At 56.7% G+C, this 14,387-nt stretch overlaps 6 protein-coding genes across 6 annotated transcripts; 2 read left to right on the top strand and 4 right to left on the bottom strand.

Annotated features, from left to right (window-relative positions):
- The first annotated feature begins 476 nt into the window (after positions 1-476).
- Positions 477-4,888, top strand: BO83DRAFT_132668 (M protein repeat protein). Its single transcript, XM_025526107.1, has 2 exons — positions 477-4,702; positions 4,755-4,888. The coding sequence occupies exon 1, from the start codon at positions 688-690 to the stop codon at positions 4,576-4,578; it is 3,891 nt and encodes a 1,296-aa protein (XP_025392193.1). The 5' UTR covers positions 477-687; the 3' UTR covers positions 4,579-4,702; positions 4,755-4,888.
- A 226-nt stretch (positions 4,889-5,114) lies between these two features.
- BO83DRAFT_434179 (uncharacterized protein) lies at positions 5,115-6,484 on the bottom strand. Its single transcript, XM_025535762.1, has one exon. It carries the CDS (start codon positions 6,355-6,357, stop codon positions 5,146-5,148), a length of 1,212 nt encoding a protein of 403 aa, XP_025392192.1. The 5' UTR covers positions 6,358-6,484; the 3' UTR covers positions 5,115-5,145.
- Positions 6,485-7,124: 640 nt separating this feature from the next.
- BO83DRAFT_374995 (mitochondrial intermediate peptidase) lies at positions 7,125-9,724 on the bottom strand. Its single transcript, XM_025530347.1, has one exon. The coding sequence runs from the start codon at positions 9,585-9,587 to the stop codon at positions 7,188-7,190; it is 2,400 nt and encodes a 799-aa protein (XP_025392191.1). The 5' UTR covers positions 9,588-9,724; the 3' UTR covers positions 7,125-7,187.
- Positions 9,725-9,852: 128 nt separating this feature from the next.
- Positions 9,853-10,909, top strand: BO83DRAFT_434177 (MICOS complex subunit MIC26/MIC27). Its single transcript, XM_025535761.1, has 3 exons — positions 9,853-9,936; positions 9,999-10,091; positions 10,157-10,909. Exons 1-3 carry the CDS (start codon positions 9,910-9,912, stop codon positions 10,796-10,798), a joined length of 762 nt encoding a protein of 253 aa, XP_025392190.1. The 5' UTR covers positions 9,853-9,909; the 3' UTR covers positions 10,799-10,909.
- A 180-nt stretch (positions 10,910-11,089) lies between these two features.
- On the bottom strand, positions 11,090-11,988 carry BO83DRAFT_374993 (uncharacterized protein). Its single transcript, XM_025530346.1, has 2 exons — positions 11,400-11,988; positions 11,090-11,334 (listed from the first exon to the last, which is right to left on the bottom strand). The coding sequence occupies exons 1-2, from the start codon at positions 11,921-11,923 to the stop codon at positions 11,229-11,231; spliced, it is 630 nt and encodes a 209-aa protein (XP_025392189.1). The 5' UTR covers positions 11,924-11,988; the 3' UTR covers positions 11,090-11,228.
- A 344-nt stretch (positions 11,989-12,332) lies between these two features.
- On the bottom strand, positions 12,333-14,324 carry BO83DRAFT_374992 (cytochrome P450). The gene is made up of 3 exons (XM_025530345.1): positions 13,798-14,324; positions 12,894-13,743; positions 12,333-12,842 (listed from the first exon to the last, which is right to left on the bottom strand). The coding sequence occupies exons 1-3, from the start codon at positions 14,118-14,120 to the stop codon at positions 12,396-12,398; spliced, it is 1,620 nt and encodes a 539-aa protein (XP_025392188.1). The 5' UTR covers positions 14,121-14,324; the 3' UTR covers positions 12,333-12,395.
- Between the last annotated feature and the right edge of the window lie 63 nt (positions 14,325-14,387).

Raw genomic sequence — 14,387 nt, 5'->3', positions numbered from 1 at the left:
TAATTCTTTAATCCCCCCCCCTCTCCCCGCTAACCCCCTTTTCTAATCCCGCCCGTTGTTGGTTTTCTGGTTCCCTCCCGGCAGTTCCTGGTGAGTGACTACTGCTACTACTACTACTACGGACCCCAACTGTTTTGATCTGCACACCTTCCGGGGTCCTGCAAGAACCATGCCACCGTGCCTCTTTGCTCCCCCTCAAACCCTCTACTTTTGTCGCCCACCCCCCAAGCTGCCTGCAATAATCCTCTGCACTTTCTACTGCCATTGAGACTCCCCAACAGTCCTGTGTTGCGTGATCCTCTCCGTTGCGCCGTGGTCTGCGGAGTTGCCAGAAAAAAAAGGAGACCCGCCTCGGCTATTCCGTCGCAGCTTCCCTCCACGAGGCCAACTTTCTGAAAGTGCTTTTTTTCCCTCACCAGGAGACCTTCTTTACATCGTCTTGCCCCCTTTACCTGTTGCTCTTTCTTTTGGTTGCATCATTCCGATATCTTTTTTGATCTCGCACCAACCCTTCCCCGCCCCCTCCATCTTGGGGATCTTGCATACGTCTTTGTTTCTGCTAGTCGGATCAACTAACGTGGACGCTCCCAATTCGTTAGACTGCCTCGTTAAGTTTAAACCACGCCAAACGCTGCGAACCTTCCTTCCTCCTACACACCAATCTCAGACGAACTCCTTCTCCACAGCATGGCGTCCACAGAGGAACCTGTCACCCCAGTTGCTCCTGCGGAGGTGGAGCCGGAGATCGCGCCCCCTGCGACTCCGGTCGATTCGACCATCCTCTCGGGCAGCGAGGAGCCCGTCACAAGCCCAGATGTCTCCAAGGACAAGGAGAACGTCAAGGCCTCTCCTGTCAAGAAGAGTCCCTCCTCCACGACCAGCACTAGGCGACCCTTGTCCGGAACGACGACCACCAAGCGTCCTACTTCCATGTCCGGTCCCTCCAGAACTACGACTTCGACCACACGCCCCGCCGCGACCAACGGCAGCACCTTAAACAGGCCTCCGACCCGGCCCGCGACCACCACCACGGTCCGCAAGCCCCTGAGCTCTACCACCACCACCACCACCACAGCCGGCCATCGGTCGCGCGCCTCCGTCAGCAGTTCCGCAGACGAAAAGTCCCACCGGTCGGTGGCCAGCTCCGGAGATGAGAAGCGTGGCATCTCCAGCACAGCCGCCAAGCGCATGTCGCTGGTTGGTACCTCGGCCACGAGAGCACCCGTCAAGCCCACTACTTCCACTCTGGACCGACGTTCCAGCATTGCGGGCTCGACTACGGCGGAGAAGAGAACATCTACCACTCGCCCTAGCACGGCCTCCACAGTGCGGCCCCTGACCAAGCCGGCGACCACCACCTCGACTTCTCGTCCGACTACTTCCTCCTCCGCCACCACTCGTACCACCACCAGACCCACGTCTACGGTGACGAGGGCAGCGACGACCGCCTCCAAGAGGTTGAGCACCGCTCCCAAGGGTGCCGAGGAAGACTCGGAGAAGTTGCAGTCACTTCAGACCAAGCTGGCCGAGAGCGAAGCCACGGTGACTAGTCTTAAGGCGGATTTGGACGCTGTCAATCTCAAACTGACCGAGCTGTCTCTCGCCCCGAACGATTCCTCCGAGAATGTCGATGAGGCCACCAAGGCGCTCCGTGAGCAGCATACTGCCGAAATCGAACAGCTGACCGCTGTCCATCAGGAGCAGCTGCAGGCGTTGCGTGCCCAGTTGGAAGATGTCGAGGCGAAGCACAAGGAGCTGGAGGAGAAGTCGGTCAAGGAGTTGGATGACGCCGCCAAGTCCGCCGCGGCTCAGGGTGATGACCAGACTGCTGCGGCCCTGGAGGAACTGAAGCAGTCGCACCAAGCGCAACTGGAAGCGCTGGAGAAGGATCTTGCCGAGCAGAAGGCAGCAGCTGCCGGATATGCCGAGCAAGTCGACTCTTTGAAAGCCGAGCTTGACCTGCAGAAAGGCCAGCTGACCGAGGCGAGTGCCAACCTGGACAAGACCCTTGCGAAACTGGAAGATCTCCAGCGCGAGCTCAATGGACGTGACCAGGTGGTCGAAAACCTGCACATGGAAATGGACCGGCTGGACCAAGCCAAGCAGCAGGAGATTCGGGCCGCCGAGGAGGCTGCCAAGCATGCCATTCTAGCCCTGGAGGACAAGGTGACATCGCTCGAAAGCCAGCTTGCCGCTGCGGGTTCTGCGACCAGCGAAGGCAACGAAGAGACGGCCGCCCGCTTGGCCGAGAAAGACCAGGAGATTGCCGACCTCAAGGACGCGTTGGAGAAGGCGCACGTAGAACTGGAGCAGGGCCGCCAGGATGCGGAAGCCCAGATCACAGAGAAGACCAAGGAGCTGGAGGCCGCTCATGAGGCCGCCGTTGCTCAGCTCAAGGCGGAACATGAGGAGGCCCTGGCTGCCGCTGTCGAGGGCAAGGTTGGCGACAAGGTCAAGGAGCTTGAAGCTGCTCATGAGGCTGCAATTGCGGAACTGAAAGCCGCCCATGAGCAAGCCCTCTCCGCGGCCGCTGAAAGTGGACTGGGCGACAAGGTCAAGGAGTTGGAAGGCACCCACGAGGCCGCCATTGCCCAACTCAAGGCTGAACATGAACAGGCCCTGACTGCGGCGATCGAGAGCAAGGTTGGCGAGAAGCAGAAGGAGCTCGAAGCCGCTCACGAGGCCACGATTGCGGAGCTCAAGGCTAGTCACGAACAGGCACTTTCTGCGGCTGCTGAGAACGGGCTTGGCGACAAGGTCAAAGAGCTGGAAGCATCTCACGAGGCCGCCGTTGCCCAGTTGAAGGCTGTCCATGAGGAGGCGTTGGCTGCTGCCGCTGCAGCTCACGCGCAGGAACTTGCCGCTGCGAAGGAGGCCGCTGAGTCCGCTGGAACCTCTCACGCCCAGCAACTCGAGGAACTCCGTGCGAAGCTCGAAGAGGCCGAGTCTGCTGCTGCTGAGGACAAGGAGGAGCTGATTGCCGAGCTTGATGCTGCCCACCAAGCCGAGATGCATGCTCTGAACCAGAGACTGGAGGCTACTGAGCAAAACCTTGCCGAGGCCCGCCAAGCTCTCGAAAACGGCAACAGCTCTGCCCAGGACGTAGCCATCCAGGAGATCGAGTCCCTCAAGGAGAAGGTCGGTGCTCTGGAGTCCCAGCTCTCCACCGGACAGGGCGAGATCAAGTCTCTTCAGGACGAAATCCAGAGCAAGCAAGGGCAGGCGGAGGCGCTGCAGCAGAGCCTGGATGCCTTCGAGGACAAGACCAAGGCCAAGGATGCTGAGCAGGAAAGCCAACTCAAATCTTTGGAAGAGAAGGCCGCCGTTGCCGGCCGGGAGCTAGAGGAGAAGGTCAAGGAAGCCGCTGTTGTTGCCGAGCAGCACGCACAGGCGCTCGAGTCCCTGAAGGCCGAGCACGCCGTCGCGCTCGAGAATGTCAAGACCAATGCTAGCGGTTCCCACGAGCAGGCGCTTAGCGAGCTGCAGGCCAAGTACGAGGCGTCCATGTCTACCCTTCGTGACATGGAGTCCAAGCACGCTGAGCATATCGAGTCTCTTGAGGCCGAGCTCCGGTCCGCTCTTCAGCGCCATGCCCAGGAGATCGCGGAGCATACCGAGACCCGTGCTAAGGAGGTTGCCGAGCTTCAGCAGCAGCACGAAGAGGCCAAGGCCCAGTTCCAGGCTGAACTGCAATCCCTCCAGACGTCTCGGTCCGCGGAAACTGATGCTGAGCACAGCAAGGCGATCGAACACCTCCTGACCATTCAAGACGAGAAGCTTTCCGGCCTTCGGGCTGATCTGGAGGCCACCAACCAGGCCAAGATCGAGGAGCTGCAGAAGACTCACGACGCTGCCCTTGCGGAGGTCCACGCCCAGCTGGCCGAAGCTCACGCCGCCGCTCAGGATGTTTCGGTCCTTGAGAGTCTGAAGCTGACCATTGCTGATCTGGAGAAGAAGCTGAACGAAGCCGAGCAGTCTGCTGCGGAATCCAAGGAGCTCGCGGGCAAGCACAACGCCGATCTCTCCTCCATCCTTACCGAGAAAAACGAGTTGGAGCAGCAACACCAGGCCGTGAGCAGCCGGGTTGCGGAGCTCGAGCAGTCCCTTGCTGCTTCGGAGAGCGCTAAGTCGGAGCTGGAAGCTGTCCTGCAACAACTTGCCGCGTCCAAGGACGAATTGTCCAACCTAAAGAACCAGCACGAGACCCTGTCGAGTGAACTCCAGGCGTGCAAGACGGAGAACCGGGCCATGGAGGAGAAGTTGGAGCAAGGCGAGCGCGATCTGAACAGCCAGATTGACAAGAACATGTCCCTCCTCAACCAGCTGGGCGAGGTGGACTCGTCGATTGCGGCCAACCGCAAGCGGGTGCGCGAGCTGGAGGCCGAAGTGGCGGCATTGAAGGCCGAGAAGGATACGCAGGGCGGATCGGTCGGGCTGGAGGGTAGCCGCTGGGCGGGCGAGAAGGAGGAGGCCGCGGAAGGTGAGGATCTTGGCTCATCCATCCAGGGAACGGTGGGACTGCCCCGTTTAACTTCGTCCTCTACCACAGGACTTCCCCACTTTCATCCCTTTACCTGACAACGGCCCGTTCCCTAACCCGGCATGGTTACTGACTGGCATGGTTTTGGTAGATGGCAAGCATTCAGGAACAGCTTAAGCACATCCGGACGTCTAACGATGACTGGTATGACGAACACCGACGGTAAGATCCCTATGACATGTGTGGAGGATTTCGATTACTGACTATGTCTTAGAATCCTAGGCGAACTGGCGGAAATGTCGCGCCGGGCCACGCCTAACCCACCTAGCCAGTCCACGACGCCGCAGCCGGAGAAGGCGAGCAGTGCGTCGGAGCAGGGTGCGGACGAGGGATCCTCGTGAAGGAATGTTGCATGACCAGTGGGGAGGCTATGTATAGAGGGGACGAAGAGATTTCCTTTGTCGCGGCATTTTTCCTTTGTTGTATCGGCATAGGCTGTATGTAATAAGATGCTCGGGATACCCCTGTGTGCGCGTTTCTTGTGATTGCAACCGACGGGTGCATCGACATCCCTTGCGGCCATTTCTGGGGATCCCATTGGGCTAGCGACGTTGCACGAATTTATTGATTGATTCTTGTCTTATGCAGTGCAGCGTGGAATTAGTCTAATTGTAGTCGGGGTTGGCAGCCCTGCTGGTTCGGCGGCGCATGCGCGTCCACCCCACCCGGAGTGCAGTCCACCACGCATGTCGCTGATCCTCGTGGTGCTCCTGCTTCCCACGCTGAGGTTGTCTCGCCGCCCGACGCGACTGTTCATACCGAGCAGGCGTGAGGATTCTCGCGGGGGGAGACACCCGCAGCGGAACATCTTCAGCATTGCTGCCACTATCCTGCTCCTCCTCATCCGACTCCCGTAACCAATGTAGAATCTCCCTCTGATCATCACTGCACGGAATAGCCCTTTCATCCCCTCCTTCTCTCCCCTTGACCCCTTCCTCCTTTGTATCCTCCACACATTGTCCCCCTCCTCCTCCACCCTCCTTCCCCAAACACCTCTCCTCCAAACAACACCCTGTCTCCTCCTTAATCACAATCTCCTTCACCCGCCGAACACCCTTATCTCCATCTTCCTCCTCCTGATACAGAAAACTCTCCTCCGTCCGCCCCTCCGTAAACGCCTCACAATACTCCGCATACGAACTCGTCAGCTGCTCATGCGAGACCGTCGGCGGGGGGATATGTATCTCCGATACCGATGATGAATATGTCGATGACGAGGATTCTTTAATGGTTTTCGACCGCGGGGATAGGTTGAATAGTGTGCTGAAGTTGAGACTTAGGGGTGAGAGGGGGGAGAGGGGAGAGCGTGAGCGGATTTTGTTGTTGTTGTTGTTGTTGTTGTTGTTGTTGTTGTTGGTGCTTGAGGGAGAGGTAGGGCTGGTGGGTGGGGGTGTGATTGGGTTTGTAGAAACTAATGGATGGGCTGTGGGTGTGCCTGTGTTGGTAGTGGTGTTTATGGAAGTAAGTAGCGACGTAGGGGTATGTGTATGTGTATGTGTATCGTCATCAGGATGGATTGTTCTCGTCTTGGTTTTGGATTTGGAGGAGCGGCGGGGGAGGGTTACTCTTCGGTAGAGACGGGTTGCTGTGGTGTTGCTGTTGCTAGTGCTGGTGCTTGTGGTGTTGGTGTTGATGGTGGGTTTTGGGGTAGGTCTGCGGGTTGGTTTAGGGCGTGGGGAGGAGGAGCGGCGATGGGATGATGAGGTTGAGGTTGAGAAGGTGAGCCAGCGGCGGAGGGTGGTTGTTTTATTCTTTGAAGTTGTGGTGGTAGTGGTGGTGGTGTTGGGGAGATCGTCTTTGAAGGTGACGGTTGCCATTGTGATAGGTGTAAATGTATCAATAGGATTGATTAGTTGGTTGAGAGAGAATAGCTATGTGTTTTGGTGAGAGTACGAAGTAGAGAAAGAAATAAAGAAAGAAAGAAAGAGAGAGAGAAGAAAGAAGTTATCAAGGGATAAAGAATGATAATATGGTAGTAACTAGTTGAGATTTCATCCAAGGAGTCAGGTCAGACCCAGTCATTCAGGTCAGCCACCAAGCAAACAAAGCAATCATGTATTCACCTAGCCTAGCCAAGCATCAAGGGTCTACTTATCATTTCATTTACCCTCGTGATAGTCGCCAATATTAGCATAGCAGCACTACAGTATTATCAGTGGCTAGGGTTAGGAGGGAGTTGGTGAGAGTCTAGACTGGGTTGATCTCCCGACAGGGATAAAGAACAGATGCCTAAATCAAGGGCAAAAACCGGGTTTATCATATACCTTAATAGAAAGTCAGCAGCACCACCTTGCTTTCTATCCCGCCAATCGCAGGGGCTGGCATGCTGCAATCTGTCTTGGTAGGTTTCATCCCGCCTCCCCTCTTTCATTAACTGGGGGTGCAGTATGCATCTCACATGCAGAAAGCATTAACGGTGCGATCAAGGTGGTACTGGCGCTGCGTTTGTGCCACGGCGGCATACTTACCGGCATATTGTAGATTAGGCTCGCGTGGCATACCATTGTATTGAGTGTATCGTGCGGTGAAGATAAACTAGGTTGCGAATTGCTGCGAATTGCTGCGAATTGCTGAAATATCATTACAGGGATATCTATTGCCTATGTCACTTGTATCTGAATAATATACATACACATGACCAATGAAATTACTCAGAGACACCATCGCGTCCCAATCCCCAGCGACCCACCTCACGCATAGCTTCGTCGCCGCCTTCGACAAGTCGGCCATCCGCGTTGGCGGGATGGGCGCTGCCCAGCACGCCCGCCACGCAGTTCCAGCCGTTGCGGCCACCGCCCCAGCGCAGCACTTCATTCTTGTACCGCTCACCGGCCCGGCGATCCACCGCCGCCTTGCCCTGCTGGAACACGTCCTCCCACAGCTTGTTGGCGATCGCCCGGTCGAAGATGTAGCTATAGTAGGTGGCGCCGTAGCCGTGCAGGTGGCCGAAGAAGCCCTGCCACGAGGTCGGGGGCTTGGTATCGGCCGGATCGGGGAGGGTGCAGTGCTCCGCAGAGACTTGGTGGAAGACTGCCGTGCTGTCGATGGAGGCGGCCTGGCCGGCAGGGAGGGAGTGGTATGCCTGGTCGACCAGCGCCATCAGGATCTGCGACTCGTTCTCCATCGCGCCGTAGATAGACCCGTGCGCCGTACGGTCCTTCTCCATGTGTTGCATCATGCTCTCCGAGAGAGGAGCATCCGTCTCCCAGTGGCGGGCGTACAGTGCGAGCACTTCGGGTGCCGTCGCAAACCGTTCCATCAGCACCGACGGCAGCTCGGCAAAGTCGGTCGCGCATCTCGTTCCCGAGATGGACTGGAGCCGCGTCTGTCCCAGAATTGAGTGCAGCGCGTGTCCCATTTCGTGGAACAGGGTACGCACGCTGTGCTCGCTGAGCAGGGACGGGCGGCCCGTTCCTGTCGCAGGCGGTTCCGGGAAGTCGCACACCAGCGCGATCGTCGGCAGCTGGCGGAGCGTCTTGGCGTCGCGATCAACGGCCGTGGCCATGCCATCGTTGGGGTGGGCGGAAGCATCCATCGTCGTGGCGCACTCGGCCACCTCCTCCGCGGAGATCTCACGTGCACACCGCAGCGTGTAGTGGGCCGGGTTCGGGTGCTTGTTGGGGCGGGAGAACAGGTCACAGTAGATAACAGCAATGTGGCGGTCCGCCTCGTCGACCACGTCCAATCGGCGCACATCCGAGTTCCAGGTCTCCCCGGCAGCCGTTTCCTGGGGCACCAGCCGAACGCCGTAGAGTCGATCGAACAGCCGAGACAGTCCCTGCATGACCGTGCCCAGGGAGAAGAACTCGGGCACCGCACTGAGCTCCCGCGACCGGCGCGACTGCGAGTACTGCAGTACCCGTTGATGGACATAGTACGCATGATCCCACGGTTGCAACCGGCCAGCGGATCCCTTCATACTCTGCAGCTGCGCCAGCTCCTCCTGCACGTAGGGTCGGTTACTGCCCACCAGCGAGGTCAGGAAGTTAGACACTGCCTCCGGGGACTTGGCCATCTTGTCACTCAGCGTCATGTGAGCGAAGCTGTCGTAGCCCGAGAGTTGTGCTAGCTCGGCGCGCTTGGCCAACAGCTGCTCGAGCCGCTGGATCTGGCGGGCGCTCGATGTGCGTGTAGCCAAGTAGACCTCTCGCCGCACGCCCTCGTCGTGGACGGACCGCAGCGCCAGGCGCGGAATCAGGCCCATGCTGGGCACGGAGGCCGTCCGGTTCCACCGCTTGATCTGCTGCACGAGGATGGGGTCGAGGCCGCGCAGGCTGTTGGCGCTCACGGTCACGTGCGACTTGGCCGGCTCGGCGGCGTTGACAAAAGTATTTCCCAGTTGGCTGATATCATTGGACAGGTTGACGAAACGCTGTCGAGCATGCGGGGGCATGTGGATGGCCGAGTTGGAAAAGTCCTTGATGAGGATCTGGGCGACGATCTTCTCCTCGTCGGACCAACGGGCCGTAACCTCGGGATTGGCGGCGGCCTTCTTCAGCTGGTCGTTGAGACCGGTAGTCGTATTCAAGACGTTCATGTACTCGAACATGAGGGCGTACGCCTGCGTCGCGGCCTCCTGCACGCGCGGATCGGGATGGATGACTCGGATAAAGTCCGATAGGTCGATAACTCGACACAGCAAGTCGCTGAGGCGGTCGAGATCGCGGGCCATACTCTGGTAATCCTCCAGCGTTGTACCGGCCAGCACCTTGGCCACGATGGCCTGGCACTTCTGCAGGGTGGTGGTCGCAAAGACGCGGAAACCATCGGGACTGGTCAGGTACTGATTCTGGACCAGACCGGTAGGTTTGAGGTGGGCAGCACTGCGCTGGCTGAATTCGCGCCAGAACGGCTGCGAGTCGAAGACGCGGCGCAGAGTGTCGTCATCGGACTTCTTTTGGGCATCGTTTTTACTCGGGAGGTAATCGAAGGCTGTGCGATGAGTCGCCGGCGAGGCGGCCGTCTCGAGCGAGCGACGGGCCTGCAGCAGACAGGTCCTGCAAGTCCACGGCCGACGCCGGAGTGGGAGCAGCAGAGGAGCTCCCATGATGGCGTTCAGGGGGAGGCAACGGGAAAGGAAGTCGACATGGAGATTATACCATGGGTAGAATGAATACCTGTATAAATTAAGCCACACCAGATGGTGGTGTATATTTAAAAAGGAGAGTGAGGGGGAAAGTCGAGAGAAAGAGGGAGGAGAGAAAGAGAAGCGGACGATGACGGAGGCTCGAGCCGCAAAGCCGCCAAACTCACGAAAAAAAAGGCTTGGCGGCCGACCTCAGGCCGTCATTCCATCTTGAACCTCCAACTTAGCCTCTCTCTCTTCCACCTCTCTCCCTCACTTCTTCCCTCCATTGGCCTCCCCCATCATGTCTTTCCGGCCAATGCTGAAGCAGGTAAATCCCTCAGCTCCTGTTTCATCCGTCTGCAACTTGAAATTCCCGCTAACTCCTTCCAGCGGGCTGTGGCCCCCATCGCGGCCACCCTTCTGGCTGGCGGTATCGCCCTCTACCCCCGGCAGACGGCTTTTGCAGAGGAGCCTCGCGATGCTGTACGTACTCGGATTAACCCTGCTTGCTTTGCTCGAATCCATTTCTGACATGACTTCGCGTCCAGAAAAAACCCATCTACGATGACTTCCCGACCGAGATCCCGGCCGTCTCCAAGCCCGTCGTCGCTCCGGCCCCGACCACCACCACCCCGGCAGCTCCGGTGTCCACTCCCTTCTCCTCTCCCTCTTCCCCTACTCCCACCGACATCCTGACCGCTCAGGTCCGTCAGGCCCGTCTCTTCCTGTACGAGAACTCCCTGGCCGTCGAGACCAAGTTCAACAACTTCCTGTCGCGTGCTCTGCACATCGAGAACGCCTTCACCAACACTGTCGCCTCCCTAGCCCCGTCGCCCGAGTCCGGCGAACGCCTGCTCCCCGGCGGAGTCTACGTCGTTGTGGCCGCCATGGCCGGTTCCATCGTGTCGCGGAACCGCGGTATCCTCCTGCGCACGGCGTCCCCGCTGGCCTTCGGTACCGTGGCTGCCTGGACCCTGCTGCCCGTGACCATGCGCAACGTTTCGGATCTGGTCTGGGAGTACGAGAAGCAGGTGCCGGCTGTGGCGGACACGCATCTGCAGGTGCGCGAGAAGGCTGAGCACCTGTGGTACACGGGGATTGCGCACAGCGGTATGGCGCGGGCCATGATGGAGGAGAAGATCGGAGATGTGCGGAAGAAGTTGGAGGAGGTGGTCAGCAAGGGTCATTAAATTGGCCACTGGGTCCGTGTTTTAGAATGGGTTTATTTGATCTAGTTCTTGCATATGTACTTTAAGTAGACGAATGAGCGTTTACTATGCAGTTTCAGGAGACAGAGTAAGGTAAAGCACTGTTTACACTGGATTACGTTCATTGTTCCTTATTTCATATCAAAATCAGTATTATGAGTGATATTTACCGAGTGCAGCGCCAGATATGCCCAGTTTAGTACTAGTAGTAGTAGTAGTAGTACAACCGAACAATATGCCAAGAAACGGCTAAGTAGTTTACTAGTAGTGGTATATTGATTGACATAATATATTTTGATACTATCATACTAAGTAAGACATACAACATCACTCATAACCCATCACCTCATTAAAGTATCACACCACCCACACACAACCTCACCCATCAATCCCTAATATCCACAAAACATATTCACACACTCTCCGTACTAGTACTCTCCTCCACCTCCCCCTTCTCCACCCGCATCCCATCTCCCTTCTTTTCTTCCTTCTTCTCTCCAACAAACATAAACCCACACCTAAAGTAACAAAGTTAGCCAACAACCCAACAAACCCACCCCAAATCCCAGACTTGCAAACTTACAAAACCGCTGCACCAAACCAACCCACCCACCCCAAAACAACACCCGCAACCCCCCTCCCATCATCCCCATAAACCAGACTTTCCTCACCCAAACTCTCATCTAAATAGACAGTAACACGCGGGCCCACGTCCCCAAAGGACATCTTTCTGGTAGCCAGGATGACCGTGAAGGCGAGGAGACTTGTCGTGAGAAGGAGGGTTGCGAGGGATGTTAGTGCCTTTTGGATCCATGAGGGGTTGCTGCTGTTGCTGCTGTTTGACGTTGTGAAGAATCTGGGGAAGAGGAAGTAGATCGTGATGAATGTGAGGTAGGTCAGGATCGTCGTGAAGATATGGTAGGATGTTGTGGCGATGATGGCGGTGTCGTGGATGATGACCTTCGGCACGAGGGATGTTGCGGTGTGCGCGAGGTGGAGGTAGGTCGTTAGGGTGTAGGTTGTTAGGGAGAAGGAGGTGAGGAGGAGGAGGAGGGTGGTGAGGGTTGTTATGATGGTGGTTGTGGTTGGGAGGTGGGGAGGGGACATTGTGGTTAGTATGATGGTGTGTATGTGTGTGTGGGTTGATGGTGTGGATGGGTGGTTGGGTGAGGGGATGATGGGCTGATATTTATCTATGATGGGTTCCTTACAAGTTAGGCTGGATGGTTGGTGGAGGTGGTTTAAGCTACAGACATCGGAGTTTTATCGGTCGTTGATTAGGGTCTTGTCAGGACCGGTGCACCAGATTGAGCTTACGGAGGTGAGGGTGGATGAAGATGGGAGAGGAGAGTCTTCAAAGAGACTAGTATGTTTTGAGGGGGAGTTTGCGAGTATTCGGGATGCTCGGGCGTATGATTGGCCAATATCCATAGAGTAACAGAGTGCCGAACCCGTGAAGAGGATGAAATGGTGGGTGATTGCTGTCCTATCGATCTTATTCGTTTAGGGTATGATTAATTGTTTGTGGTGGATTGGCTTACTGGTAACTAGATATCGACATATTCATTTGTCAAAATAATCAGGCTGGCACCCACCGCAACTGTACCTCCCGGAGCTCCCTCACCTGCAGCGTCAACTTTGATATCGAGTCCTCCATCTGCTGCTGCAGTTTTCCTTCCTGCATTGGCTCGCACCGCGCATGCCGGAACAGGGTCGCCATCGTCCCCACAAATTCCACCTCCGACATCTTCATGCCCGGACATATTCTGGGCCCTCCCGACCACGGAATGAACGTGCCCTTCGCCGGGGTCACCACTTGACCGGCGTCGTCGATCCACCGCGTGGGCCGAAACTCATCCACGTCCGCCCCCCAGACATTTGGGTCCCGATGGATGCTCTGCTGCGAGACATACACTTCCATCGGGGGCGTCAGCACGTGTGTGCCGTCAGCATCGGCGATCTGCTGCGTCGTGGCCACGCAGCGTGTGGAGTGGAGGACAGGTGTGAAGAGACGGAGGGTTTCATACTGACAGGGTTAGCAGTCATTCCTTACTACTCTATATTGAAAATCACATACCATGACAGCCAGCATTCTGGGGCATTGAGTGAACACATCGTATCCCCAAGACGAAACATCGGCGTCCAACTGAGACAACTCCTCCCGCACCCAGTTCTGCCACTTGGGATACTGTGCGAGGAACATCACAGCGTATCCCATTGTGTTGGCTGTTGTGTCAAAGCCAGCGGCGGTAAAGAGAAAGAGATTGCCGCTGATTTCTGCCTCTGACAGAAACAGCTTCGCAGAGCTCTCCGTTCCATGTTGCGCATATCGCACCAGCATATCTAGCAGATTGTGGCGCTTCTTAGACACCTCACTCGATTTAGTGTTGCGCTCCTCGCCCAAAATCTCTCTGACATATTCCGGCACCTTTAACATCTGGCGACCCAGTCGACGAATCGACTCGGGCATGAATGGCATCACTTTCAGCGAGTTTGGGATTAAAACCGCCTCCACAAACCGGTCCGTGACCATAGCAATCGTCTTAAAGTACGAGACTCTGGCGTCCTGCCAGTCCTGTCCTAGAGTCTCGACAAAGTCAGGTGACCATGCCTGGTTTTGTCCGTACCCAGCTTGGCCAAGAACGTTGATGGCGATACTGCGAAGCCCGGTCAAGGTCTCGCCGCCAGGATTCTGCAGGAGATACTCAAGCATAGCACGCGACTGGCGACAGGCCTCTTCCCACACCTCGCCCATGATGGCTTCGTTGAGCTGGGGAGCAATGATGCGCCTCTGGCGGGTCCAGTCTTCACCATTGGACTGAATCAAGGTTGGTCCGAAAAAGCCCATGAATTGGGCTACGACGTCGGGCTGGTTGAAATCCTTGCGTCGCTGCAAGACGGTTGCACCGACGGTCGGGTCGGCGATCCTATATGGGGGTCAGAACGATGTCAAAACAAATGTACCCGGGTCGATGGACTACCATAGTGAGCACTCATCAGGCGAGACAATGGCAAAAATCTTGCCATAACGACGATGCATAGCATTCTTGTGACGAAACTCCCAGCCGTGGATGTGGATGTCCAAATGTTCGTGGAGCCATGTGGGAAGATAGCGCTTCAGCTGTACTTGAAAGGTCGGACCCACGATCTGCCAGAGTGTATGGCGCGTGAACAAAGGGGTCACGACCAGAGGATATCCGCTGCGACGACCGATAATGTAGAAGCGGATAAAGGAGACAAGTTTGTAGAGGAGATAGATTCCGGCCAAGATGGCCAGGGCGGTGCGCAGGCTGATCTCCGCCATTGCCGATCGGGCTGACGGCGTTGGAAGGAGAATGCAAAAGTGAGACACAAAACGGTGGTTCTGGAAAGTGTCAGCGACAATGACAGCTGAGCTACTTATATGTGCATGAATCAGAGGCGGTAAAATTAAGTTAACCCAAAGGAAAGCGTGTCAGCACTAAGGCTTGCCTGGTGGATGGAATCCTGGTGTGGTTTCTGGATCGGGATGGGTCAGATACTGGCTTATACATCTCAAGCCAGCATTAGCGGGGAGGAAAGTACTAGTACT

This window comes from Aspergillus eucalypticola, assembly GCF_003184535.1.
Source record: "Aspergillus eucalypticola CBS 122712 chromosome Unknown BO83scaffold_3, whole genome shotgun sequence".
NCBI classification, from domain to species: Eukaryota; Fungi; Ascomycota; class Eurotiomycetes; order Eurotiales; family Aspergillaceae; genus Aspergillus; species Aspergillus eucalypticola.
Note: the sequence above shows the minus strand (reverse complement) of the source record. Positions and strands in the feature narration are given on the sequence as shown.

Excerpts from the sequence above, each read along its gene's own strand:
- BO83DRAFT_374992 (XM_025530345.1), bottom strand. The coding sequence starts at position 14,120 with ATGGCGGAGATCAGCCTGCGCACCGCCCTGGCCATCTTGGCCGGAATC. Across the intron at positions 13,744-13,797 it reads CCTGATGAGTGCTCACTATG|GATCGCCGACCCGACCGTCG; the intron begins GTAGTCCATCGA and ends ACCCCCATATAG. Across the intron at positions 12,843-12,893 it reads CCAGAATGCTGGCTGTCATG|TATGAAACCCTCCGTCTCTT; the intron begins GTATGTGATTTT and ends TAACCCTGTCAG.
- BO83DRAFT_374995 (XM_025530347.1), bottom strand. The coding sequence starts at position 9,587 with ATGGGAGCTCCTCTGCTGCTCCCACTCCGGCGTCGGCCGTGGACTTGC.
- BO83DRAFT_374993 (XM_025530346.1), bottom strand. The coding sequence starts at position 11,923 with ATGTCCCCTCCCCACCTCCCAACCACAACCACCATCATAACAACCCTC. Across the intron at positions 11,335-11,399 it reads TGGTTTGGTGCAGCGGTTTT|GTGTGGGTTTATGTTTGTTG; the intron begins GTAAGTTTGCAA and ends TTGTTACTTTAG.
- BO83DRAFT_434179 (XM_025535762.1), bottom strand. The coding sequence starts at position 6,357 with ATGGCAACCGTCACCTTCAAAGACGATCTCCCCAACACCACCACCACT.
- BO83DRAFT_132668 (XM_025526107.1), top strand. The coding sequence starts at position 688 with ATGGCGTCCACAGAGGAACCTGTCACCCCAGTTGCTCCTGCGGAGGTG.
- BO83DRAFT_434177 (XM_025535761.1), top strand. The coding sequence starts at position 9,910 with ATGTCTTTCCGGCCAATGCTGAAGCAG. Across the intron at positions 9,937-9,998 it reads TCCGGCCAATGCTGAAGCAG|CGGGCTGTGGCCCCCATCGC; the intron begins GTAAATCCCTCA and ends AACTCCTTCCAG. Across the intron at positions 10,092-10,156 it reads CAGAGGAGCCTCGCGATGCT|AAAAAACCCATCTACGATGA; the intron begins GTACGTACTCGG and ends CTTCGCGTCCAG.